Here is a 26,206-nt window from a genome sequence, read left to right on the forward strand (position 1 = left end):
CTCCAGGTCCTGCAGCCCAGGAGCCTCCGTTAGCAGGAGGACCTCCAGGTCCTGCAGCCCAGGAGCCTCCGTTAGCAGGAGGACCTCCAGGTCCTGCAGCCCAGGAGCCTCCGTTAGCAGGAGGACCTCCAGGTCCTGCCGCCCAGGAGTCTCCGTTAGCAGGAGGACCTCTAGGTCCTGCAGCCCAGGAGCCTCCGTTAGCAGGAGGACCTCCAGGTCCTGCAGCCCAGGAACCTATGTTAGCAGGAGGGCCTCCATGTCCTGCAGCGCAGGAACCTATGTCAGCAGGAGGGCCTCCAGGTCTTGCAGCCCAGGAACCTATGTTAGCAGGAGGGCGTCCAGGTCCTGCAGCCCAGGAACCTATGTTAGCAGGAAGGCCTCCAGGTCTTGCAGCCCAGGTACCTATGTTAGCAGGAAGGCCTCCAGGTCCTGCAGCCCAGGAACCTATGTTAGTAGGAGGGCCTCCAGGTCCTGCAGCCCATGAACCTATGTTAGCAGGAGGACCTCCAGGTCCTGCAGCCCAGAAACCTATGTTAGCAGGAGGGCCTCCAGGTCCTGCAGCCCAGGAACCTATGTTAGCAGGAGGGCCTCCAGGTCCTGCAGCCCAGGAACCTATGTTAGCAGGAGGGATTCCAGGTCCTGCAGCCCAGGAACCTATGTTAGCAGGAGGGCCGCCAGGTCCTGCAGCCCTGGAGCCTCCGTTAGCAGGAGGACCTCCAGGTCCTGCAGCCCAGGAGCCTCCGTTAGCAGGAGGACCTCCAGGTCCTGCAGCCCAGGAGCCTATGTTAGCAGGAGGGCCTCCAGGTCCTGCAGCCCAGGAACCTATGCTAGCAGGAAGGCCTCCAGGTCCTGCAGCCTAGGAACCTATGTTAGCAGGAGGGCTTCCAGGTCCTGCAGCCCAGGAGCCTCCGTTAGCAGGAGGACCTCCAGGTCTTGCATCCCAGGAACCTATGTTAGCAGGAGGGCCTCCAGGTCCTGCAGCCCAGGAGCCTCCGTTAGCAGGAGGACCTCCAGGTCCTGCAGCCCAGGAGCCTATGTTAGCAGGAGGGCCTCCAGGTCCTGCAGCCCAGGAACCTATGTTAGCAGAAGTGCCTACAGGTCCTGCAGCCCAGGAACCTATGTTAGCAGAAGGGCCTCCAGGTCCTGCAGCCCTGGAACCTATGTTAGCATTAAGGCCTCGAGGTCCTGCAGTCCAGGAACCTATGTTAGCAGGAGGACCTCCAGGTCCTGCAGCCCAGGAACCTATGTTAGCAGGAAGGCCTCCAGGTGCTGCAGCCCAGGAGCCTCCGTTAGCAGGAGTACCTCCAGGTCCTGCAGCCCAGGAACCTATGTTAGCAGGAGGGCCTCCAGGTCCTACAGCCCAGGAACCTATGTTAGCAGGAAGGCCTCCAGGTCCTGCAGCCCAGGAACCTATGTTAGCAGGAGGGCCTCCAGGTCCTGCAGCCCAGAAACCTATGTTAGCAGGAGGGACTCCAGGTCCTGCAGCCCAGGAACCTATGTTAGCAGGAGGGCCTCCAGGTCCTGCAGCCCAGGAACCTATGTTAGCAGGAGGGCCTCCAGGTCCTGCAGCCCAGGAACCTATGTTAGCAGAAGGGCCTCCAGGTCCTGCAGGCCTGGAACCTATGTTAGCAGGAAGGTCTCCAGGTCATGCAGCCCAGGAACCTATATTAGCAGGAAGGCCTCCAGGTCCTGCAGCCCAGGAACCTATGTTAGCAGGAGGGCCTCCAGGTCCTGCAGCCCAGGAACCTATGTTAGCAGGAGGGCCTCCAGCTCCTGCAGCCCAGGAACCTATGTTAGCAGAAGGGCCTCCAGGTCCTGCAGCCCTGGAACCTATGTTAGCAAGAAGGCCTCCAGGTCCTGCAGTCCAGGAACCTATGTTAGCAGGAGGACCTCCAGGTCCTGCAGCACAGGAACCTATGTTAGCAGGAGAGCCTCCAGGTCCTGCAGCCCAGGAGCCTCCGTTAGCAGGAGGACCTCCAGGTCCTGCAACCCATGAGCCTATGTTAGCAGGAGGGCCTCCAGGTCCTGCAGCCCAGGAACCTATGTTAGCAGGAAGGCCTCCAGGTCCTGCAGCCCAGGAACCTATGTTAGCAGGAGGGCTTCCAGGTCCTGCAGCCCAGGAGCCTCCGTTAGTAGGAGGACCTCCAGGTCCTGCAGCCCAGGAACCTATGTTAGCAGGAGAGCCCCCAGGTCCTGCAGCCCAGGAGCCTCCGTTAGCAGGAGGACCTCCAGGTCCTGCAGCCCAGGAGCCTATGTTAGCAGGAGGGCCTCCAGGACCTGCAGCCCAGGAACCTATGTTAGCAGGAAGGCTTCGAGGTTCTGCAGCCCAGGAACCTATGTTAGCAGGAGGGCCTCCAGCTCCTGCAGCCCAGGAACCTATGTTAGCAGAAGGGCCTCCAGGTCCTGCAGCCCTGGAACCTATGTTAGCAGGAAGGCCTCCAGGTCCTGCAGTCCTGGAACCTATGTTAACAGGAGGACCTCCAGGTCCTGCAACCCAGGAACCTACGTTAGCTGGAGGGCCTCCAGGTCCTGCAGCCCAGGAGCCTCCGTTAGCAGGAGGACCTCCAGGTCCTGCAGCCCAGGAACCTATGTTAGCAGGAGGACCTTCAGGTCCTGCAGTCCAAGAGCCTATGTTAGCAGGAGGGCCTCCAGGTCCTGCAGCCCAGGAACCTATGTTAGCAGAAAGGCCTCCAGGTCCTGCAGCCCAGGAACCTATGTTAGCAAAAGGGCCTCCAGGTCCTGCAGCCCAGGAACCTATGTTAGCAGAAGGGCCTCCAGGTCCTGCAGCCCTGGAAACTATGTTAGCAGGAAGTCCTCCAGGTCCTTCAGTCCAGGAACCTATGTTAGCACGAGGACCTCCAGGTCCTGCAGCCCAGGAACCTATGTTAGCTGGAGGGCCTCCAGGTCCTGCAGCCCAGGAGCCTCCGTTAGCAGGAGGACCTCCAGGTCCTGCAGCCCTGGAACCTATGTTAGCAGGAGGGCCTCCAGGTCCTGCAGCCCAGGAACCTATGTTAGCAGGAAGGACTCCAGGTCCTGCAGCCCAGGAACCTATGTTAGCAGGAAGGACTCCAGGTCCTGCAGCCCAGGAACCTACGTTAGCAGGAAGGCCTCCAGATCCTGCAGCCCAGGAACCTATGTTAGCAGGAGGGCCTCCAGTTCCTGAAGCCCAGGAACCTATGTTAGCAGAAGGGCCTCCAGGTCCTGCAGCCCAGGAACCTACGTTAGCAGGAGGACCTCCAGGTCCTGCAGCCCGGAAACCTATGTTAGCAGGAGGGCCTCCAGGTCCTGCAGCCCAGGAACCTATGTTAGCAGGACGGCTTCCAGGTCCTGCAGCCCAGGAACCTATGTTAGCAGGAGGGCCTCCAGGTCCTGCAGCCCAGGAACCTATGTTAGCAGGAGGACCTCCAGTTCCTGCAGCCCAGGAGCCTCCGTTAGCAGGAGGACCTCCAGGTCCTGCAGCCCAGGAACCTATGTTAGCAGGAGGGCCTCCAGGTCTTGCAGCCCAGGAACCTCCGTTAGCAGGAGGACCTCCAGGTCCTGCAGCCCAGGAGCCTATGTTAGCAGAAGGGCCTCCATATCCTGCAGCCCAGGAACCTATGTTAGCAGGAGGGCCTCTAGGTCCTGCAGCCCTGGAACCTATGTTAGCAGGAAGGCCTCCAGGTCCTTCAGTCCAGGAACCTATCTTAGCAGGAGGATCTCCAGGTCCTGCAGCCCAGGAACCTATGTTAGCAGGAGGGCCTACAGGTCCTGCAGCCCAGGAGCCTCCGTTAGCAGGAGGACCTCCAGGTCCTGCAGCCCAGGAACCTATGTTAGCAGGAGGTCCTCCAGGTCCTGCAGCCCAGGAACCTATGTTAGCAGGAAGGCCTCCTGGTCCTGCAGCCCAGGAACCTATGTTAGCAGAAGGGCCTCCAGGTCCAGCAGCCCTGGAACCTATGTTAGCAGGAGGACCTCCAGGTCCTGCAGCCCAGGAACCTATGTTAGCAGGAGGACCTCCAGGTCCTGCAGCCTAGGAACCTATGTTAGCAGGAGGACCTCCAGGTCCTGCAGCCCAGGAACCTATGTTAGCAGGAGGACCTCCGGGTCCTGCAGCCCAGGAACCTATGTTAGCAGGAGGACCTCCAGGTCCTGCAGCCCAGGAAGCTATGTTAGCAGGAGGACCTCCAGGTCCTGCAGCCCAGGAACCTATGTTAGCAGGAGGGCCTCCAGGTCCTGCAGCCCAGGAACCTATGTTAGCAGGAGGACCTCCAGGTCTTGCAGCCCAGGAGCCTCCGTTAGCAGGAAGACCTCCAGGTCCTGCAGCCCAGGAGCCTCCGTTAGCAGGAGGACCTCCAGGTCCTGCAGCCCAGGAGCCTATGTTAGCAGGAATGCCTCCAGTTCCTGTAGCCCATGAACCTATGTTAGCAGGAGGACCTCCAGGTCTTGCAGCCCAGGAGCCTCCGTTAGCAGGAGTACCTCCAGGTCCTGCAGCCCAGGAGCCTTCGTTAGCAGGAGGACCTCCAGGTCCTGCAGCCCAGGAGCCTCCGTTAGCAGGAGGACCTCCAGGTCCTGCAGACCAGGAGCCTCCGTTAGCAGGAGGACCTCCAGGTCCTGCCGCCCAGGAGTCTCCGTTAGCAGGAGGACCTCTAGGTCCTGCAGCCCAGGAGCCTCCGTTAGCAGGAGGACCTCCAGGTCCTGCAGCCCAGGAACCTATGTTAGCAGGAGGGCCTCCATGTCCTGCAGCCCAGGAACCTATGTCAGCAGGAGGGCCTCCAGGTCTTGCAGCCAAGGAACCTATGTTAGCAGGAGGGCGTCCAGGTCCTGCAGCCCAGGAACCTATGTTAGCAGGAAGGCCTCCAGGTCTTGCAGCCCAGGTACCTATGTTAGCAGGAAGGCCTCCAGGTCCTGCAGCCCAGGAACCTATGTTAGTAGGAGGGCCTCCAGGTCCTGCAGCCCATGAACCTATGTTAGCAGGAGGACCTCCAGGTCCTGCAGCCCAGAAACCTATGTTAGCAGGAGGGCCTCCAGGTCCTGCAGCCCAGGAACCTATGTTAGCAGGAGGGCCTCCAGGTCCTGCAGCCCAGGAACCTATGTTAGCAGGAGGGATTCCAGGTCCTGCAGCCCAGGAACCTATGTTAGCAGGAGGGCCGCCAGGTCCTGCAGCCCTGGAGCCTCCGTTAGCAGGAGGACCTCCAGGTCCTGCAGCCCAGGAGCCTCCGTTAGCAGGAGGACCTCCAGGTCCTGCAGCCCAGGAGCCTATGTTAGCAAGAGGGCCTCCAGGTCCTGCAGCCCAGGAACCTATGCTAGCAGGAAGGCCTCCAGGTCCTGCAGCCGAGGAACCTATGTTAGCAGGAGGGCTTCCAGGTCCTGCAGCCCAGGAGCCTCCGTTAGCAGGAGGACCTCCAGGTCTTGCATCCCAGGAACCTATGTTAGCAGGAGGGCCTCCAGGTCCTGCAGCCCAGGAGCCTCCGTTAGCAGGAGGACCTCCAGGTCCTGCAGCCCAGGAGCCTATGTTAGCAGGAGGGCCTCCAGGTCCTGCAGCCCAGGAACCTATGTTAGCAGAAGTGCCTACAGGTCCTGCAGCCCAGGAACCTATGTTAGCAGAAGGGCCTCCAGGTCCTGCAGCCCTGGAACCTATGTTAGCAGGAAGGCCTCGAGGTCCTGCAGTCCAGGAACCTATGTTAGCAGGAGGACCTCCAGGTCCTGCAGCCCAGGAACCTATGTTAGCAGGAAGGCCTCCAGGTGCTGCAGCCCAGGAGCCTCCGTTAGCAGGAGGACCTCCAGGTCCTGCAGCCCAGGAACCTATGTTAGCAGGAGGGCCTCCAGGTCCTACAGCCCAGGAACCTATGTTAGCAGGAAGGCCTCCAGGTCCTGCAGCCCAGGAACCTATGTTAGCAGGAGGGCCTCCAGGTCCTGCAGCCGAGGAACCTATGTTAGCAGAAGGACCTCCAGGTCCTGCAGCCCTGGAACCTATGTTAGCAGGAAGGTCTCCAGGTCCTGCAGCAAAGGAACCTATGTTAGCAGGAGGACCTCCAGGTCCTGCAGCCCAGGAGCCTCCGTTAGCAGGAGGACCTCCAGGTCCTGCAGCCCAGGAGCCTCCGCCAGCAGGAGGACCTCCAGGTCCTGCAGCCCAGGAGCCTCCGTTAGCAGGAGGACCTCCAGATCCTGCAGCCCAGGAGCCTCCGCCAGCAGGAGGACCTCCAGGTCCTGCAGCCCAGGTGCCTCCGTTAGCAGGAGGACCTCCACGTCCTGCAGCCCAGGAACCTCCGCCAGCAGGAGTACCTCCTGGTCCTTCAGCCCAGGAACCTCCGCCAGCAGGAGGACCTCCAGGTCCTGCAGTCCAGGAACCTCCGGCAGCAGGAGGACCTCCAGGTCCTGCAGCCCAAGAACCTCCGTCAGCAGGAGGACCTCCAGGTCCTGCAGCCCAGGAGCCTCCGTTAGCAGGAGGACCTCCAGGTCCTGCAGCCCAGGAGCCTCCGTTAGCAGGAGGACCTCCAGGTCCTGCAGCCCAGGAGCCTCCGTTAGCAGGAGGACCTCCAGGTCCTGCAGCCCAGGAGCCTCCGCCAGCAGGAGGACCTCCAGGTCCTGCAGCCCAGGAGCCTCCGTTAGCAGGAGGACCTCCAGGTCCTGCAGCCCAGGAGCCTCCGCCAGCAGGAGGACCTCCAGGTCCTGCAGCCCAGGAGCCTCCGTTAGCAGGAGGATCTCCAGGTCCTGCAGACCAGGAGCCTCCGTTAGCTGGAGGACCTCCAGGTCCTGCAGCCCAGGAGCCTCCGTTAGCAGGAGGACCTCCAGGTCCTGCAGCCCAGGAGTCTCCGTTAGCAGGAGGACCTCCAGGTCCTGCAGCCCAGGAGCCTCCGTTAGCAGGAGGACCTCCAGGTTCTGCAGCCCAGGAGCCTCCGTTAGCAGGAGGACCTCCAGGTCCTGCAGCCCAGGAGCCTCCGTTAGCAGGAGGACCTCCAGGTCCTGCAGCCCAGGAGCCTCCGCCAGCCGGAGGACCTCCAGGTCCTGCAGCCCAGGAGCCTCCGTTAGCAGGAGGACCTCCAGGTCCTGCAGCCCAGGAGCCTCCGCCAGCAGGAGGACTTCCAGGTCCTGCAGCCCAGGAGCCTCCGTGAGCAGGAGGACCTCCAGGTCCTGCAGCCCAGGAGCCTCCGCCAGCAGGAGGACCTGCAGGTCCTGCAGCCCAGGAGCCTCCGTTAGCAGGAGGACCTCCAGGTCTTGCAGCCCAGGAGCCTCCACCAGCAGGAGGACCTCCAGGTCCTGCAGCCCAGGAGCCTCCGTTAGCAGGAGGACCTCCAGGTTCTGCAGCCCAGGAGCCTCCGCCAGCAGGAGGACTTCCAGGTCCTGCAGCCCAGGTGCCTCCGTTAGCAGGAGGACCTCCAGGTCCTGCAGCCCAGGAACCTCCGCCAGCAGGAGGACCTCCAGGTCCTGCAGCCCAGGAACCTCCGCCAGCAGGAGGACCTCCAGGTCCTGCAGCCCAGGAACCTCCGCCAGCAGGAGGACCTCCAGGTCCTGCAGCCCAGAAACCTCCGCCAGCAGGAGAACCTCCAGGTCCTGCAGCCCAGGAGCCTCCGTTAGCAGGAGGACCTCCAAGTCCTGCAGCCCAGGAGCCTCCGTTAGCAGGAGGACCTCCAGGTCTTGCAGCCCAGGAGCCTCCACCAGCAGGACTACCTCCAGGTCCTGCAGCCCAGGAGCCTCCGTTAGCAGGAGGACCTCCAGGTCCTGCAGCCCAGGAGCCTCCGCCAGCAGGAGGACCTCCATTTCCTGCAGCCCAGGAGCCTCCGTTAGCAGGAAGACCTCCAGGTCCTGCAGGCCATGAGCCTCCGTTAGCAGGAGGACCTCCAGGTCCTGCAGCCCAGGAGACTCCGTTAGCAGGAGGACCTCCAGGTCCTGCATCCCAGGAGCCTCCGTTAGCAGGAGGACCTCCAGGTTCTGCAGCCCAGGAGCCTCCGTTAGCAGGAGGACCTCCAGGTTCTGCAGCCCAGGAGCCTCCGTTAGCAGGAGGACCTCCAGGTCCTGCAGCCCAGGAGCCTCCGCCAGCAGGAGGACCTCCAGGTCCTGCAGCCCAGGAGCCTCCGTTAGCAGGAGGACCTCCAGGTCCTGCAGCCCAGGAGTCTCCGCCAGCAGGAGGACTTCCAGGTCCTGCAGCCCAGGAGCCTCCGTTAGCAGGAGGGCCTCCCGGTCCTGCAGCCCACGAGCCTCCGCCAGCAGGAGGACCTCCAGGTCCTGCAGCTCAGGAGCCTCCGTTAGCAGGAGGACCTCCAGGTCCTGCAGCCCAGGAATCTTCGCCAGCAGGAGGACCTCCAGGTCCTGCAGCCCAGGAACCTCCGCTAGCAGGAGGACCTCCAGGTCCTGCAGCCCAGGTATCATGTGGGAGTTCGAACACGTGGATTGGGTAGTCTGGTAGGCTGGTAGTACGTATAATTACAGATAATGTGGGGAGCGCCCTTACAGCCGTACCTATCTCTCTTGCTCACTCTCGTAAAACTGACTGGCCGCCCACAGTACCCATATGTGAGGGGGTCTTTGAAGCCTCCGTTAGCAGGAGGACCTCCAGGTCCTGCAGCCCAGGAGCCTCCGTTAGCAGGAGGACCTACAGGTCCTGCAGCCCAGGAGCCTCCGCCAGCAGGAGGACCTCCAGGTACTGGAGCCTCCGTTAGCAGGAGGACCTCCAGGTCCTGCAGCCCAGGAGCCTCCGTTAGCAGGAGGACCTCCAGGTCCTGCAGCCCAGGAGCCTCCGTTAGCAGGAGGACCTCCAGGTCCTGCAGCCCAGGAGCCTCCGTTAGCAGGAGGACCTCCAGGTCCTGCAGCCCAGGAGCCTCCGCCAGCAGGAGGACCTCCAGGTCCTGCAGCCCAGGAGCCTCCGTTAGCAGGAGGACCTCCAGGTCCTGCAGCCCAGGAGCCTCCGCCAGCAGGAGGACCTCCAGGTCCTGCAGCCCAGGAGCCTCCGTTAGCAGGAGGACCTCCAGGTCCTGCAGACCAGGAGCCTCCGTTAGCTGGAGGACCTCCAGGTCCTGCAGCCCAGGAGCCTCCGTTAGCAGGAGGACCTCCAGGTCCTGCAGCCCAGGAGTCTCCGTTAGCAGGAGGACCTCCAGGTCCTGCAGCCCAGGAGCCTCCGTTAGCAGGAGGACCTCCAGGTTCTGCAGCCCAGGAGCCTCCGTTAGCAGGAGGACCTCCAGGTCCTGCAGCCCAGGAGCCTCCGTTAGCAGGAGGACCTCCAGGTCCTGCAGCCCAGGAGCCTCCGCCAGCCGGAGGACCTCCAGGTCCTGCAGCCCAGGAGCCTTCGTTAGCAGGAGGACCTCCAGGTCCTGCAGCCCAGGAGCCTCCGCCAGCAGGAGGACTTCCAGGTCCTGCAGCCCAGGAGCCTCCGTTAGCAGGAGGACCTCCAGGTCCTGCAGCCCAGGAGCCTCCGCCAGCAGGAGGACCTGCAGGTCCTGCAGCCCAGGAGCCTCCGTTAGCAGGAGGACCTCCAGGTCTTGCAGCCCAGGAGCCTCCACCAGCAGGAGGACCTCCAGGTCCTGCAGCCCAGGAGCCTCCGTTAGCAGGAGGACCTCCAGGTTCTGCAGCCCAGGAGCCTCCGCCAGCAGGAGGACTTCCAGGTCCTGCAGCCCAGGAGCCTCCGTTAGCAGGAGGACCTCCAGGTCCTGCAGCCCAGGAACCTCCGCCAGCAGGAGGACCTCCAGGTCCTGCAGCCCAGGAACCTCCGCCAGCAGGAGGACCTCCAGGTCCTGCAGCCCAGGAACCTCCGCCAGCAGGAGGACCTCCAGGTCCTGCAGCCCAGAAACCTCCGCCAGCAGGAGAACCTCCAGGTCCTGCAGCCCAGGAGCCTCCGTTAGCAGGAGGACCTCCAAGTCCTGCAGCCCAGGAGCCTCCGTTAGCAGGAGGACCTCCAGGTCCTGCAGCCCAGGAGCCTCCGCCAGCAGGACTACCTCCAGGTCCTGCAGCCCAGGAGCCTCCGTTAGCAGGAGGACCTCCAGGTCCTGCAGCCCAGGAGCCTCCGCCAGCAGGAGGACCTCCATTTCCTGCAGCCCAGGAGCCTCCGTTAGCAGGAAGACCTCCAGGTCCTGCAGGCCATGAGCCTCCGTTAGCAGGAGGACCTCCAGGTCCTGCAGCCCAGGAGTCTCCGTTAGCAGGAGGACCTCCAGGTCCTGCATCCCAGGAGCCTCCGTTAGCAGGAGGACCTCCAGGTCCTGCAGCCCAGGAGCCTCCGTTAGCAGGAGGACCTCCAGGTTCTGCAGCCCAGGAGCCTCCGTTAGCAGGAGGACCTCCAGGTCCTGCAGCCCAGGAGCCTCCGCCAGCAGGAGGACCTCCAGGTCCTGCAGCCCAGGAGCCTCCGTTAGCAGGAGGACCTCCAGGTCCTGCAGCCCAGGAGTCTCCGCCAGCAGGAGGACTTCCAGGTCCTGCAGCCCAGGAGCCTCCGTTAGCAGGAGGGCCTCCCGGTCCTGCAGCCCACGAGCCTCCGCCAGCAGGAGGACCTCCAGGTCCTGCAGCTCAGGAGCCTCCGTTAGCAGGAGGACCTCCAGGTCCTGCAGCCCAGGAATCTTCGCCAGCAGGAGGACCTCCAGGTCCTGCAGCCCAGGAACCTCCGCTAGCAGGAGGACCTCCAGGTCCTGCAGCCCAGGTATCATGTGGGAGTTCGAACACGTGGATTGGGTAGTCTGGTAGGCTGGTAGTACGTATAATTACAGATAATGTGGGGAGCGCCCTTACAGCCGTACCTATCTCTCTTGCTCACTCTCGTAAAACTGACTGGCCGCCCACAGTACCCATATGTGAGGGGGTCTTTGAAGCCTCCGTTAGCAGGAGGACCTCCAGGTCCTGCAGCCCAGGAGCCTCCGTTAGCAGGAGGACCTACAGGTCCTGCAGCCCAGGAGCCTCCGCCAGCAGGAGGACCTCCAGGTACTGGAGCCTCCGTTAGCAGGAGGACCTCCAGGTCCTGCAGCCCAGGAGCCTCCGCCAGCAGGAGGACCTCCAGGTCCTGCAGCCCAGGAGCCTCCGTTAGCAGGAGGACCTCCAGGTCCTGCAGCCCAGTAGCCTCCGCCAGCAGGAGGACCTCCAGGTCCTGCAGCCCCGGAGCCTCCGTTAGCATGAGGACCTCCAGGTCCTGCAGCCCAGGAGCCTCCGCCAGCAGGAGGACCTCCAGGTCCTGCAGCCCAGGAGCCTCCGTTAGCAGGAGGACCTCCAGGTCCTGCAGCCCAGGAGCGTCCGCCAGCAGGAGGACCTCCAGGTCCTGCAGCCCAGGAGCCTCCGTTAGCAGGAGGACCTCCAGGTCCTGCTGCCCAGGAGCCTCCGCCAGCAGGAGGACCTCCAGGACCTGCAGCCCAGGAGCCTCCGTTAGCAGGAGGACCTCCAGGTCCTGCAGCCCAGGAGCCTCCGCCAGCAGGAGGACCTCCAGGTCCTGCAGCCCATGAGCCTCCGTTAGCAGGAGGTCCTCCAGGTCCTGCAGCCCAGGAGCCTCCGTTAGCAGGAGGTCCTCCAGGTCCTGCAGCCCAGGAGCCTCCGTTAGCAGGAGGACCTCCAGGTCCTGCAGCCCAGGAGCCTCCGTTAGCAGGAGGACCTCCAAGTCCTGCAGCCCAGGAGCCTCCGCCAGCAGGAGGACCTCCAGGTCCTGCAGCTCAGGTGCCTCCGTTAGCAGGAGGACCTTCAGGTCCTGCAGCCCAGGAACCTCCGCCAGCAGGAGGACCTCCAGGTCCTGCAGCCCAGGAACCTCCGCCAGCAGGAGGACCTCCAGGTCCTGCAGCCCAGGAACCTCCGCCAGCAGGAGGACCTCCAGGTCCTGCAGCCCAGGAGCCTCCGCCAGCAGGAGTACCTCCAGGTCCTGCAGCCCAGGAGCCTCCGTTAGCAGGAGGACCTCCAGGTCCTGCAGCCCAGGAGCCTCCGACAGCAGGACTACCTCCAGGTCCTGCAGCCCAGGAGCCTCCGTTAGCAGGAGGACCTCCAGGTCCTGCAGCATAGGAGCCTCCGCCAGCAGGAGGATCTCCAGGTCCTGCAGCCCAGGAGCCTCCGTTAGCAGGAGGACCTCCAGGTCCTGCAGCCCAGGAGCCTCCGTTAGCAGGAGGACCTCCAGGTCCTGCGTCCCAGGAGTCTCCGTTAGCAGGAGGACCTCCAGGTCCTGCATCCCAGGAGCCTCCGTTAGCAGGAGGACCTCCAGGTCCTGCAGCCCAGGAGCCCCCGTTAGCAGGAGGACCTCCAGGTCCTGCAGCCCAGGAGCCTCCGTTAGCAGGAGGACCTCCAGGTCCTGCAGCCCAGGAGCCTCCGCCAGCAGGAGGACCTCCAGGTCCTGCAGCCCAGGAGCCTCCGTGAGCAGGAGGACCTCCAGGTCCTGCAGCCCAGGAGCCTCCGCCAGCAGGAGGACTTCCAGGTCCTGCAGCCCAGGAGCCTATGTTAGCAGGAGGGCCTCCAGGTCCTGCAGCCCAGGAGCCTCCGCCAGCAGGAGGACCTCCAGGTCCTGCAGCCCAGGAGCCTCCGTTAGCAGGAGGACCTCCAGGTCCTGCAGCCCAGGAATCTCCGCCAGCAGGAGGACCTCCAGGTCTTGCAGCCCAGGAACCTCCGCTAGCAGGAGGACCTCCAGGTCCTGCAGCCCAGGTATCATGTGGGAGTTCGAACACGTGGATTGGGTAGTCTGGTAGGCTGGTAGTACGTATAATTACAGATAATGTGGGGAGCGCCCTTACTGCCGTACCTATCTCTCTTGCTCACTCTCGTAAAACTGACTGGCCGCCCACAGTACCCATATGTGAGGGGGTCTTTGAAGCCTCCGTTAGCAGGAGGACCTCCAGGTCCTGCAGCCCAGCAGCCTCCGTTAGCAGGAGGACCTCCAGGTCCTGCAGCCCAGGAGCCTCCGCCAGCAGGAGGACCTCCAGGTCCTGGAGCCTCCGTTAGCAGGAGGACCTCCAGGTCCTGCAGCCCGGGAGCCTCTGCCAGCAGGAGGACCTCCAGGTCCTGCAGCCCAGGAGCCTCCGTTAGCAGGAGGACCTCCAGGTCCTGCAGCCCAGTAGCCTCCGCCAGCAGGAGGACCTCCAGGTCCTGCAGCCCCGGAGCCTCCGTTAGCATGAGGACCTCCAGGTCCTGCAGCCCAGGAGCCTCCGCCAGCAGGAGGACCTCCAGGTCCTGCAGCCCAGGAGCCTCCGCCAGCAGGAGGACCTCCAGGTCCTGCAGCCCAGGAGCCTCCGTTAGCAGGAGGACCTCCAGGTCCTGCAGCCCAGGAGCGTCCGCCAGCAGGAGGACCTCCAGGTCCTGCAGCCCAGGAGCCTCCGTTAGCAGGAGGACCTCCAGGTCCTGCAGCCCAGGAGCCTCCGCCAGCAGGAGGACCTCCAGGTCCTGCAGCCCAGGAGCCTCCGTTAGCAGGAGGATCTCCAGGTCCTGCAGCCCAGGAGCCTCCGTTAGCAGGAGGACCTCCAGGTCCTGCAGCCCAGGAGCCTCCGTTAGCAGGAGGTCCTCCAGGTCCTGCAGCCCAGGAGCCTCCGTTAGCAGAAGGACCTCCAGGTCCTGCAGCCCAGGAGCCTCCGTTAGCAGGAGGACCTCCAGGTCCTGCAGCCCAGGAGCCTCCGCCAGCAGGAGGACCTCCAGGTCCTGCAGCCCAGGAGCCTCCGTTAGCAGGAGGACCTCCAGGTCCTGCAGCCCAGGAGCCTCCGCCAGCAGGAGGACTTCCAGGTCCTGCAGCCCAGGAGCCTCCGTTAGCAGGAGGGCCTCCAGGTCCTGCAGCCCAGGAGCCTCCGCCAGCAGGAGGACCTCCAGGTCCTGCAGCCCAGAAGCCTCCGTTAGCAGGAGGACCTCCAGGTCCTGCAGCCCAGGAATCTCAGCCAGCAGGAGGACCTCCAGGTCCTGCAGCCCAGGAACCTCCGCTAGCAGGAGGACCTCCAGGTCCTGCAGCCCAGGTATCATGTGGGAGTTCGAACACGTGGATTAGGTAGTCTGGTAGGCTGGTAGTACGTATAATTACAGAGAATGTGGGGAGCGCCCTTACAGCCGTACCTATCTCTCTTGCTCACTGTCGTAAAACTGACTGGCCGCCCACAGTACCCATATGTGAGGGGGTCTTTGAAGCCTCCGTTAGCAGGAGGACCTCCAGGTCCTGCAGCCCAGGAGCCTCCGTTAGCAGGAGGACCTCTAGGTCCTGTAGCCCAGGAGCCTCCGTTAGCAGGAGGACCTCCAGGTCCTGCAGCCCAGGTGCCTCCGCCAGCAGGAGGACCTCCAGGTCCTGCAGCCCAGGAGCCTCTGTTAGCAGGAGGACCTCCAGGTCCTGCAGCCCAGGAGCCTCCGCCAGCAGGAGGACCTCCAGGTCCTGCAGCCCCGGAGCCTCCGTTAGCAGGAGGACCTCCAGGTCCTGCAGCCCAGGAGCCTCCGCCAGCAGGAGGACCTCCAGGTCCTGCAGCCCTGGAGCCTCCGCCAGCAGGAGGACCTCCAGGTCCTGCAGCCCAGGAGCCTCCGTTAGCAGGAGGACCTCCAGGTCCTGCAGCCCAGGAGCGTCCGCCAGCAGGAGGACCTCCAGGTCCTGCAGCCCAGGAGCCTCCGTTAGCAGGAGGACCTCCAGGTCCTGCAGCCCAGGAGCCTCCGCCAGCAGGAGGACCTCCAGGTCCTGCAGCCCAGGAGCCTCCGTTAGCAGGACGACCTCCAGGTCCTGCAGCCCAGGAGCCTCCGCCAGCAGGAGGAACTCCAGGTCCTGCAGCCCAGGAGCCTCCGTTAGCAGGAGGTCCTCCAGGTCCTGCAGCCCAGGAGCCTCCGCCAGCAGGAGGTCCTCCAGGTCCTGCAGCCCAGGAGCCTCCGCCAGCAGGAGGACCTCCAGGTCCTGCAGCCGAGGAGCCTCCGTTAGCAGGAGGACCTCCAGGTCCTGCAGCCCAGGAGCCTCCGTTAGCAGGAGGATCTCCAGGTCCTGCAGCCCAGAAGCCTCCGGCAGCAGGAGAACCTCCAGGTCCTGCAGCCCAGGAGCCTCCGTTAGCAGGAGGACCTCCAGGTTCTGCAGCCCAGGAGCCTCCGTTAGCAGGAGGACCTCCAGGTTCTGCAGCCCAGGAGTCTCCGTTAGCAGGAGGACCTCCAGGTACTGTAGCCCAGGAGCCTCCGTTAGCAGGAGAACCTCCAGGTGCTGCAGCCCAGGAGCCTCCGCCAGCAGGAGGACCTCCAGGTCCTGCAGCCCAGGAGCCTCCGTTAACAGGAGGACCTCCAGGTCCTGCAGCCCAGGAGCCTCCGCCAGCAGGAGGACCTCCAGGTCCTGCAGCCCAGGAGCCTCCGTTAGCAGGAGGATCTCCAGGTCCTGCAGCCCAGGATCCTCCGCCAGCAGGAGGACCTCCAGGTCCTGCAGCCCAGGAGCCTCCGTTAGCAGGAGGACCTCCAGGTTCTGCAGCCCAGGAGCCTCCGTTAGCAGGAGGACCTCCAGGTTCTGCAGCCCAGGAGTCTCCGTTAGCAGGCGGACCTCCAGGTCCTGCAGCCCAGGAGCCTCCGTTAGCAGGAGGACCTCCAGGTTCTGCAGCCCAGGATCCTCCTCCAGCAGGAGGACTTCCAGGTCCTGCAGCGCAGGAGCCTCCGTTAGCAGGAGGACCTCCAGGTCCTGGAGCCCAGGAGCCTCCGCCAGCAGGAGGACCTCCAGGTCCTGCAGCCCAGGAACCTCCGCTAGCAGGAGGACCTCCAGGTCCTGCAGCCCAGGTATCATGTGGGAGTTCGAACACGTGGATTGGGTAGTCTGGTAGGCTGGTAGTACGTATAATTACAGATAATGTGGGGAGCGCCCTTACAGCCGTACCTATCTCTCTTGCTCACTCTCGTAAAACTGACTGGCCGCCCACAGTACCCATATGTGAGGGGGTCTTTGAAGCCTCCGTTAGCAGGAGGACCTCCAGGTCCTGCAGCCCAGGAGCCTCCGTTAGCAGGAGGACCTCCAGGTCCTGCAGCCCAGGAGCCTCCGTTAGCAGGAGGACCTCCAGGTCCTGCAGCCCAGGAGCCTCCGCCAGCAGGAGGACCTCCAGGTGCTGCAGCCCAGGAGCCTCCGTTAGCAGGAGGACCTCCAGGTCCTGTAGCCCAGGAGCCTCCGCCAGCAGGAGGACCTCCAGGTCCTGCAGCCCCGGAGCCTCCGTTAGCAGGAGGACCTCCAGGTCCTGCAGCCCAGGAGCCTCCGCCAGCAGGAGGACCTCCAGGTCCTGCAGCCCAGGAGCCTCCGCCAGCAGGAGGACCTCCAGGTCCTGCAGCCCAGGAGCCTCCGTTAGCAGGAGGACCTCCAGGTCCTGCAGCCCAGGAGCGTCCGCCAGCAGGAGGACCTCCAGGTCCTGCAGCCCAGGAGCCTCCGTTAGCAAGAGGACCTCCAGGTCCTGCAGCCCAGGAGCCTCCGCCAGCAGGAGGACCTCCAGGTCCTGCAGCCCAGGAGCCTCCGTTAGCAGGAGGACCTCCAGGTCCTGCAGCCCAGGAGCCTCCGCCAGCAGGAGGACCTCCAGGTCCTGCAGCCCAGGAGCCTCCGTTAGCAGGAGGTCCTCCAGGTCCTGCAGCCCAGGAGCCTCCGTTAGCAGGAGGACCTCCAGGTCCTGCAGCCCAGGAACCTCCGCCAGCAGGAGGACCTCCAGGTCCTGCAGCCGAGGAGCCTCCGTTAGCAGGAGGACCTCCAGGTCCTGCAGCCCAGGAGCCTCCGTTAGCAGGAGGATCTCCAGGTCCTGCAGCCCAGAAGCCTCCGCCAGCAGGAGAACCTCCAGGTCCTGCAGCCCAGGAGCCTCCGTTAGCAGGAGGACCTCCAGGTTCTGCAGCCCAGGAGTCTCCGTTAGCAGGAGGACCTCCAGGTCCTGTAGCCCACGAGCCTCCGTTAGCAGGAGGACCTCCAGGTTCTGCAGCCCAGGAGCCTCCGCCAGCAGGAGGACCTCCAGGTCCTGCAGCCCAGGAGCCTCCGTTAGCAGGAGGACCTCCAGGTCCTGCAGCCCAGGAGCCTCCGCCAGCAGGAGGACCTCCAGGTCCTGCAGCCCAGGAGCCTCCGTTAGCAGGAGGATCTCCAGGTCCTGCAGCCCAGGAGCCTCCGCCAGCAGGAGGACCTCCAGGTCCTGCAGCCCAGGAGCCTCCGTTAGCAGGAGGACCTCCAGGTTCTGCAGCCCAGGAGCCTCCATTAGCAGGAGGACCTCCAGGTTCTGCAGCCCAGGAGTCTCCGTTAGCAGGAGGACCTCCAGGTCCTGCAGCCCAGGAGCCTCCGTTAGCAGGAGGACCTCCAGGTTCTGCAGCCCAGGATCCTCCGCCAGCAGGAGGACCTCCAGGTCCTGCAGCGCAGGAGCCTCCGTTAGCAGGAGGACCTCCAGGTCCTGCAGCCCAGGAGCCTCCGCCAGCAGGAGGACCTCCAGGTCCTGCAGCCCAGGAGCCTCCGTTAGCAGGAGGACCTCCAGGTCCTGCAGCCCAGGAACCTATGTTAGCAGGAGGACCTCCAGGTTCTGCAGCCCAGGAGCCTCCGCCAGCAGGAGGACCTCCAGGTCCTGCAGCCCAGGAGCCTCCGTTAGCAGGAGGACCTCCAGGTCCTGCAGCCCAGGAGCCTCCGCCAGCAGGAGGACCTCCAGGTCCTGCAGCCCAGGAGCCTACGCCAGCAGGAGGACCTCCAGGTCCTGCAGCCCAGGAGCCTCCGCCAGCAGGAGGACCTCCAGGTCCTGCAGCCCAGGAGCCTCCGTTAGCAGGAGGACCTCCAGGTCCTGCAGCCCAGGAGCCTCCGCCAGCAGGAGGACCTCCAGAGATATTGTTAGTAACTTACAATTTACTGATTTTTTGGAGAAATTTGTTTTCGAGGAATTACACATAGCATGTATTTGAATTTTAATTGTGGTTAGCCTTGTAAAAGTAAATTTAAAATATATTTACCTTTTTTCCTTTTGAAAATGTCACTGACGGCCTCAACCTGTTGCCCAGAGGCCTACAAAATCTTAATACGGCTCTGATACCAGGAAAACAACAGTATACAAAATAATATACAGCATTTAAAATCTCAAAATTTTAGCTGTACCTAAAATGAATACGTTTTAAACTTCGAGTATTTTTAGTTACTTAACTTTTTATACCATACAGCTCCTGAGATAAAGGTGTTGGGTGCTCGTGGTGGTCGCATCTCCTGGGATAACCCGGGCGGGTACTCCATCACTACTATGATGGAGGGACACTCCATACACCTTGCTGCTACAACAACTGGCAGACTCCATCGTTACTTCTTCCCGGTAAGAAGATTCATTTAATTTGTTCCTGGAATATGAAGATATTTTTATTTTCGTCTATCATTATAATAATAATAATAATAATAATAATAATAATAATAATAATAATAATAATAATAATTATTATTATTATTATTATTATTATTATTATTATTATTATTATTGAAGCAACACTAAACACATAAGACACATGCAACACATGTTTTACATGATAAGTAAGACACGTGTGCAACACTTGGACATCTTCATTAATGAAACGTTTCACTTGTCAGGAGAACGTTTCGTTATTCAAGACGGCAGTTGTTGCGCATGACTTATTCCTCAGCACCTGAGAGGAAATTAGATTTCATCCGAAGCAGTTGAAGTCAGAATTCATTTCTTTGAATCGGGAACTTCACCTGCATGTTGCTACATCTTTTGAATGTATTGACAACGATATTTTTTATGATCAGACTGTGATATATAATAATAATCTTTATTTACTACAAGTACATGTACAAGGTATACAGACCTAGCTGACATCAATGACATACTACTATATAGAAAGTCGCTTCTTATGCTGAGCATTTCGCGCAAATTAGGTCAATTTTGTTCCCAGGATGCGACACACACCAGTCCACTAACACCCAGGTACCTATTTTATCAATAGGTGAACATGGACAGTAGGTGTCTCAAGGAAACACATTCTAAAGTTTCATCCCTTACCGGTGATCGAACCAAAGATATTAAGTGTGTGAAGCGAGAACATTACCTACCAAGCCACTGGACACCTTATGCATTTACCAAGAGTTTTAGTGTCATGTAGGATGTCATCAGGATAACTGTGACAGTCCTGAGTTTATCTGCTGTTAAACTGAGTAGGACTTTGTGTAAACTATTTAATTTTGCAAGTTTAAACTTTGTATTTATTCTGATGCTTATATCTCTAGTTCTGTGTAACAAAAGCAACATACACTTGGATTTTTTTTTTAGTTTTTGTGTTAGTAACAGGGAAACCGGTTAGCCGGACTTGAGTCTTGGAGGCTGGAAGTACAGTGCCTGCACTTTAAAGGAGAGGTTTGGGATATTTGCTGTTTAGAGGGACATCTGATTTGTCGTATTTGCGATCCTCTGGCAAGACAGTGATAGTGTGAATGATGATGAAAGTGTTTCTTTTATGGGTCACCTTGCCTCAATGGGAGACAGCCAGTGCGTCAAAAAAAAAAAAATCTAGAGATTAAAGTATCATTGTCAGGTAGTGTACAGGTACTATGCAGCCTTAATTGCCATCGTGTAATGGAGAGGCTTCAAACTTAATAAATTAAATCAATGCAATAGTCCATTTTTTAGCATAATTTGTAATACTGAACTTTCTACGTCACAGAAGAAGACGGAAGAGAGGCTGGTGGTGGAGGCAGATGCTTCAGGTGTCAAGATGACTGCTGTAGTTCCTCTGACCAGCACTGGAGCAGCAGGCATGTGAACCTTCCTACCAAGACGTGTACACACCCTACCATAACGTGTACATTGCCCTAGCGTGTACACACCTTACCATAACGTGTACATTGCCCTAGCGTGTACACACCTTACCATAACGTGTACACACCCTACCATAACGTGTACATTGCCCTAGCGTGTACACACCTTACCATAACGTGTAGAGTACCCTAACGTGGTCTACACATGCTCTTAAACTATTATATAAACTTCCCTCTTCTAGTATATTCATCATCTCCTATCCTAACATATATAACTCTCCTAATGTGTATAAATGTTGTTGTTTGAGGCAGAGTCGGTCAAACAGAGCTGCCCTAATTTTTTTTCGAAATTTTGGTCTTATTCCTAAATAAAGATAATGAATTAGTATAGTATATATATAAACATTTAGTTTTACCCCCAAAATTAACTTTACTTCAACTATCCATGCTAAAATTAACATAATATAGAGTAATTTACCTTAATCCTGCCAAACTTATTTCAGCTTAAATATAGGTACTATAATTTAACATAAGTGAAATACTGTATATAATTTCGTGAGCTTCAAGCTGATTTCCGCAGTGTTATCGCAGCAACGGATTTGTAATCTGCTTTGGTTTATAAGCCAGAATTGCAAACTATGTCTTAAAAGCGCTGCATGTTCACTCCCCTGCCTTAACATGTTTCTTATATTATATTCATGTTTGTCAGTAAATTAAGGTACAGCAGACACCGTAGTATTGCTATTACTCTGCCTCCAGTCAACCATTATTTTCTTGTTTTAATTTTCTTAAGATAAATAACCAGCTTATCGTGATGACAGGTTCACTTTACGCTGATTAACACACTCATACACACATACACACACACACACACACACACATACACACACACATACACACACACACACACACACACACTCACACACATATATGTACAAATTTACAACATGTAGATCATGTGTTACGCAATAAGACGATACATTGCTTAGCAGTTGGGTCTAGTCCTGACTCTTCTCTCTTCAACTCAAGACATTCCTCTCACCATCTATTCTTCGCACTGTCCCCACTCGCCCCTAGCCCCTCGCCCCTCGCCCCTCGCCCCTCGTGGGTCCTTACCTGTGAGTCCGATCTGATCTGATCTGACGATACATTCTAGAAATTCTTTTCGACATTATTTAGGGTAATATATTTGGTTCAACTGTTAAGCAATCCTAAAGTTTTAAATTATTAACTGACAGTCGGTTTATCTTAGCACTGCACTCAAGGTTTATCTTACCACTGCACTTAAGGTTTATCTTAGCACTGAAATGAAGGTTCATCTTAGCACTGCACTGAAGGTTTATCTTAGCACTGCACTGAAGGTTTATCTTAGCACTGCACTGAAGGTTTATCTTAGCACTGCACTCAAGGTTTATCTTAGCACTGCACTGAAGGTTTATCTTAGCACTGCACTGAAGGTTTATCTTAGCACTGCACTCAAGGCTTATCTTACCACTGCACTTAAGGTTTATCTTAGCACTGAAATGAAGGTTCATCTTAGCACTGCACTCAAGGTTTATCTCACCACTGCACTGAAGGTTTATCTTAGCACTGCACTGAAGGTTTATCTTAGCACTGCACTGAAGGTTTATCTTAGCACTGCACTGAAGGTTTATCTTAGCACTGCACTGAAGGTTTATCTTAGCACTGCACTCAAGGTTTATCTTAGCACTGCACTGAAGGTTTATCTTAGCACTGCACTGAAGGTTTATCTTAGCACTGCACTGAAGGTTTATCTTAGCACTGCACTCAAGGTTTATCTTAGCACTGCACTGAAGGTTTATCTTAGCACTGCACTGAAGGTTTGTCTTAGCACTGCACTGAAGGTTTATCTTAGCACTGCACTGAAGGTTTATCTTAGCACTGCACTGAAGGTTTATCTTAGCACTGCACTGAAGGTTTATCTTAGCACTGCACTGAAGGTTTATCTTAGCACTGCACTGAAGGTTTATCTTAGCACTGCACTCAAGGTTTATCTTAGCACTGCACTGAAGGTTTATCTTAGCACTGCACTGAAGGTTTATCTTAGCACTGCACTGAAGGTTTATCTTAGCACTGCACTGAAGGTTTATCTTAGCACTGCACTCAAGGTTTATCTTAGCACTGCACTGAAGGTTTATCTTAGCACTGCACTGAAGGTTTATCTTAGCACTGCACTGAAGGTTTATCTTAGCACTGCACTGAAGGTTTATCTTAGCACTGCACTGAAGGTTTATCTTAGCACTGCACTGAAGGTTTATCTTAGCACTGCACTCAAGGTTTATCTTAGCACTGCACTGAAGGTTTATCTTAGCACTGCACTCAAGGTTTATCTTAGCACTGCACTCAAGGTTTATCTTAGCACTGCACTCAAGGTTTATCTTAGCACTGCACTGAAGGTTTATCTTAGCACTGCACTGAAGGTTTATCTTAGCACTGCACTGAAGGTTTATCTTAGCACTGCACTGAAGGTTTATCTTAGCACTGCACTGAAGGTTTATCTTAGCACTGCACTCAAGGTTTATCTTAGCACTGCACTCAAGGTTTATCTTAGCACTGCACTCAAGGTTTATCTTAGCACTGCACTGAAGGTTTATCTTAGCACTGCACTCAAGGTTTATCTTAGCACTGCACTGAAGGTTTATCTTAGCACTGCACTGAAGGTTTATCTTAGCACTGCACTGAAGGTTTATCTTAGCACTGCACTGAAGGTTTATCTTAGCACTGCACTGAAGGTTTATCTTACCACTGCACTTAAGGTTTATCTTAGCACTGAAATGAAGGTTCATCTTAGCACTGCACTCAAGGTTTATCTCACCACTGCACTGAAGGTTTATCTTAGCACTGCACTCAAGGTTTATCTTAGCACTGCACTGAAGGTTTATCTTAGCACTGCACTGAAGGTTTATCTTAGCACTGCACTGAAGGTTTATCTTAGCACTGCACTGAAGGTTTATCTTAGCACTGCACTGAAGGTTTATCTTAGCACTGCACTCAAGGTTTATCTTACCACTGCACTTAAGGTTTATCTTAGCACTGAAATGAAGGTTCATCTTAGCACTGCACTCAAGGTTTATCTCACCACTGCACTGAAGGTTTATCTTAGCACTGCACTGAAGGTTTATCTTAGCACTGCACTGAAGGTTTATCTTAGCACTGCACTGAAGGTTTATCTTAGCACTGCACTCAAGGTTTATCTTAGCACTGCACTGAAGGTTTATCTTAGCACTGCACTGAAGGTTTATCTTAGCACTGCACTGAAGGTTTATCTTAGCACTGCACTGAAGGTTTATCTTAGCACTGCACTCAAGGTTTATCTTAGCACTGCACTGAAGGTTTATCTTAGCACTGCACTGAAGGTTTATCTTAGCACTGCACTGAAGGTTTATCTTAGCACTGCACTGAAGGTTTATCTTAGCACTGCACTGAAGGTTTATCTTAGCACTGCACTGAAGGTTTATCTTAGCACTGCACTGAAGGTTTATCTTAGCACTGCACTGAAGGTTTATCTTAGCACTGAAATGAAGGTTTATCTTAGCACTGCACTCAAGGTTTATCTTACCACTGCACTTAAGGTTTATCTTAGCACTGAAATGAAGGTTCATCTTAGCACTGCACTCAAGGTTTATCTCACCACTGCACTGAAGGTTTATCTTAGCACTGCACTGAAGGTTTATCTTAGCACTGCACTGAAGGTTTATCTTAGCACTGCACTGAAGGTTTATCTTAGCACTGCACTCAAGGTTTATCTTAGCACTGCACTGAAGGTTTATCTTAGCACTGCACTGAAGGTTTATCTTAGCACTGCACTGAAGGTTTATCTTAGCACTGCACTGAAGGTTTATCTTAGCACTGCACTCAAGGTTTATCTTAGCACTGCACTGAAGGTTTATCTTAGCACTGCACTGAAGGTTTATCTTAGCACTGCACTGAAGGTTTATCTTAGCACTGCACTGAAGGTTTATCTTAGCACTGCACTGAAGGTTTATCTTAGCACTGCACTGAAGGTTTATCTTAGCACTGCACTGAAGGTTTATCTTAGCACTGCACTGAAGGTTTATCTTAGCACTGCACTCAAGGTTTATCTTAGCACTGCACTGAAGGTTTATCTTAGCACTGCACTGAAGGTTTATCTTAGCACTGCACTCAAGGTTTATCTTACCACTGCACTTAAAGTTTATCTTAGCACTGAAATGAAGGTTCATCTTAGCACTGCACTCAAGGTTTATCTCACCACTGCACTGAAGGTTTATCTTAGCACTGCACTGAAGGTTTATCTTAGCACTGCACTGAAGGTTTATCTTAGCACTGCACTGAAGGTTTATCTTAGCACTGCACTCAAGGTTTATCTTAGCACTGCACTGAAGGTTTATCTTAGCACTGCACTGAAGGTTTATCTTAGCACTGCACTGAAGGTTTATCTTAGCACTGCACTGAAGGTTTATCTTAGCACTGCACTGAAGGTTTATCTTAGCACTGCACTGAAGGTTTATCTTAGCACTGCACTGAAGGTTTATCTTAGCACTGCACTGAAGGTTTATCTTAGCACTGCACTGAAGGTTTATCTTAGCACTGCACTGAAGGTTTATCTTAGCACTGCACTGAAGGTTTATCTTAGCACTGCACTGAAGGTTTATCTTAGCACTGCACTGAAGGTTTATCTTAGCACTGCACTCAAGGTTTATCTTAGCACTGCACTGAAGGTTTATCTTAGCACTGCACTGAAGGTTTATCTTAGCACTGCACTGAAGGTTTATCTTAGCACTGCACTGAAGGTTTATCTTAGCACTGCACTCAAGGTTTATCTTAGCACTGCACTGAAGGTTTATCTTAGCACTGCACTGAAGGTTTATCTTAGCACTGCACTGAAGGTTTATCTTAGCACTGCACTGAAGGTTTATCTTAGCACTGCACTGAAGGTTTATCTTAGCACTGCACTGAAGGTTTATCTTAGCACTGCACTGAAGGTTTATCTTAGCACTGCACTGAAGGTTTATCTTAGCACTGCACTCAAGGTTTATCTTAGCACTGCACTCAAGGTTTATCTTAGCACTGCACTGAAGGTTTATCTTAGCACTGCACTCAAGGTTTATCTTAGCACTGCACTCAAGGTTTATCTTAGCACTGCACTGAAGGTTTATCTTAGCACTGCACTGAAGGTTTATCTTAGCACTGCACTGAAGGTTTATCTTAGCACTGCACTCAAGGTTTATCTTAGCACTGCACTGAAGGTTTATCTTAGCACTGCACTCAAGGTTTATCTTAGCACTGCACTGAAGGTTTATCTTAGCACTGCACTGAAGGTTTATCTTGGCCCTGCACTCGAGGTTTATTATTATTTTCCTATTAAATTTAAAGATGTGAGACAAATAAATGTTTTTGTCAGATTATGACTTTTTTCTCACAATGTGGGAATTCTATACCAAGTTCCTGTGAGAAGTAAGAAGCACTCTACCTCTGTAATTGCAAACATATAAACAAACAACTCTGTAAAAGGTTATTGAGTCTAGAGAATACAGTGACACCTGAAGCAGCACTATGATGGCTGAAACATAACCAAGAAAAAATTACATTGAAATGGATGCAGAGGACTAACAGGTAAGGACCCACGAGGGGCGAGGGGCAAGTGGGGACAGTGCGAAGAATAGACGGTGAGAGGAATGTCTTGAGTCGAAGAGAGAAGAGTCAGGACTAGACCCAACTGCTAAGCCTGGATAAACAATAACGAAGACGACATAGAAGACAGCAGGAACTCTGCGGGTGCTGACTGCAACTTGCTGGATGGAAGATTGCTGCATCTTGATGTTGATTGGCGGCTGGCAGAAGCTGGAGGCGTGGTCAAGGGAGGCTAGCTTCTTGATTGGTCAGGTGTCGTTAAATTGTGAGTCAGGAGTTACTTCATTTCTTCAGTGTGGGAGGCATTCCTTATGTTGTGCAGTTGTTGGAAGGAAACGATGAGTAGTCTTGTAATCTTGGGTCGAAATGCTGGGTCGGCTTGTAACTGGTCAAGGGTCATCTTGAGTGTAGTGAAGGAGCAGTGGGATCCTTTACGATTTGTAAACTTGACTGTTCTGTCGTGTAATTTCTCGTACAAAGTGTCGACATTCATGGTGGGTTCTTGGTCAGGAGTCGTATAAAAAGTTATATCTTTCCAGTGCAGGTATTGATCTCGATGTTGGTCTTCTGTATTAATACGTCGAGTGATGACTGGAGAGGTTTTTGTTGGTGGTTGCAGCATTGAAGGTTCTTTCAATGTTGGTGTCTCCGCTAGAGAGTGTGTAGAAGACTGTGGTAGAATCGTGGCTTCTGATTGGTCCATATGAGTAGTGGTGAGTGGAGGTGAAGGAGGTACGCCGCCACGACGAGCCAATCGACGAGTAGGAGGCGATCGACGAATAGGATGTGTAGTGCTGACTTGGATGTTATCAGGTGAACGTTGATTGGAGGATTCAAAAAAGGATGCGTCGTCATTGTCAATTATTAATTCCTTCAAGTCATCTGGCGCTTCAAAACTGACGATCTTCGGGATTATTTTCAAAATTTCAGCTGATGGTGGACTTGCAGGGAAGTTAAATGATGGCATGTTGTTGAGTGCAAGAAGTT

At 56.3% G+C, this 26,206-nt stretch overlaps 2 protein-coding genes and 1 long non-coding RNA gene across 3 annotated transcripts in view; all 3 read left to right on the forward strand.

The window, feature by feature from the left end:
* Positions 1-20,313, forward strand: part of LOC138851456 (uncharacterized) — a 66,460-nt gene extending 46,147 nt beyond the window's left edge. The window contains exons 6-7 of the mRNA XM_070080595.1: positions 17,986-18,131; positions 19,492-20,313. Coding sequence (XP_069936696.1) covers positions 17,986-18,131; positions 19,492-19,590 — 245 coding nt within the window. The 3' untranslated portion in view covers positions 19,591-20,313. The remainder of the gene's footprint in view (positions 1-17,985; positions 18,132-19,491) is intronic.
* Positions 20,314-20,463: 150 nt separating this feature from the next.
* On the forward strand, positions 20,464-24,173 carry LOC138851455 (ice nucleation protein-like). The gene is made up of 4 exons (XM_070080594.1): positions 20,464-21,858; positions 21,955-22,098; positions 22,147-24,066; positions 24,150-24,173. The coding sequence occupies exons 1-4, from the start codon at positions 20,893-20,895 to the stop codon at positions 24,171-24,173; spliced, it is 3,054 nt and encodes a 1,017-aa protein (XP_069936695.1). The 5' UTR covers positions 20,464-20,892.
* Positions 24,173-24,990, forward strand: LOC138851457 (uncharacterized). Its single transcript, XR_011391222.1, has 2 exons — positions 24,173-24,594; positions 24,691-24,990. It is a non-coding gene; the product is annotated as an uncharacterized lncRNA (long non-coding RNA).
* Positions 24,991-26,206: the final 1,216 nt, after the last annotated feature.

This window comes from Cherax quadricarinatus, unplaced genomic scaffold (genome assembly GCF_038502225.1).
Source record: "Cherax quadricarinatus isolate ZL_2023a unplaced genomic scaffold, ASM3850222v1 Contig657, whole genome shotgun sequence".
NCBI classification, from domain to species: domain Eukaryota; kingdom Metazoa; phylum Arthropoda; class Malacostraca; order Decapoda; family Parastacidae; genus Cherax; species Cherax quadricarinatus.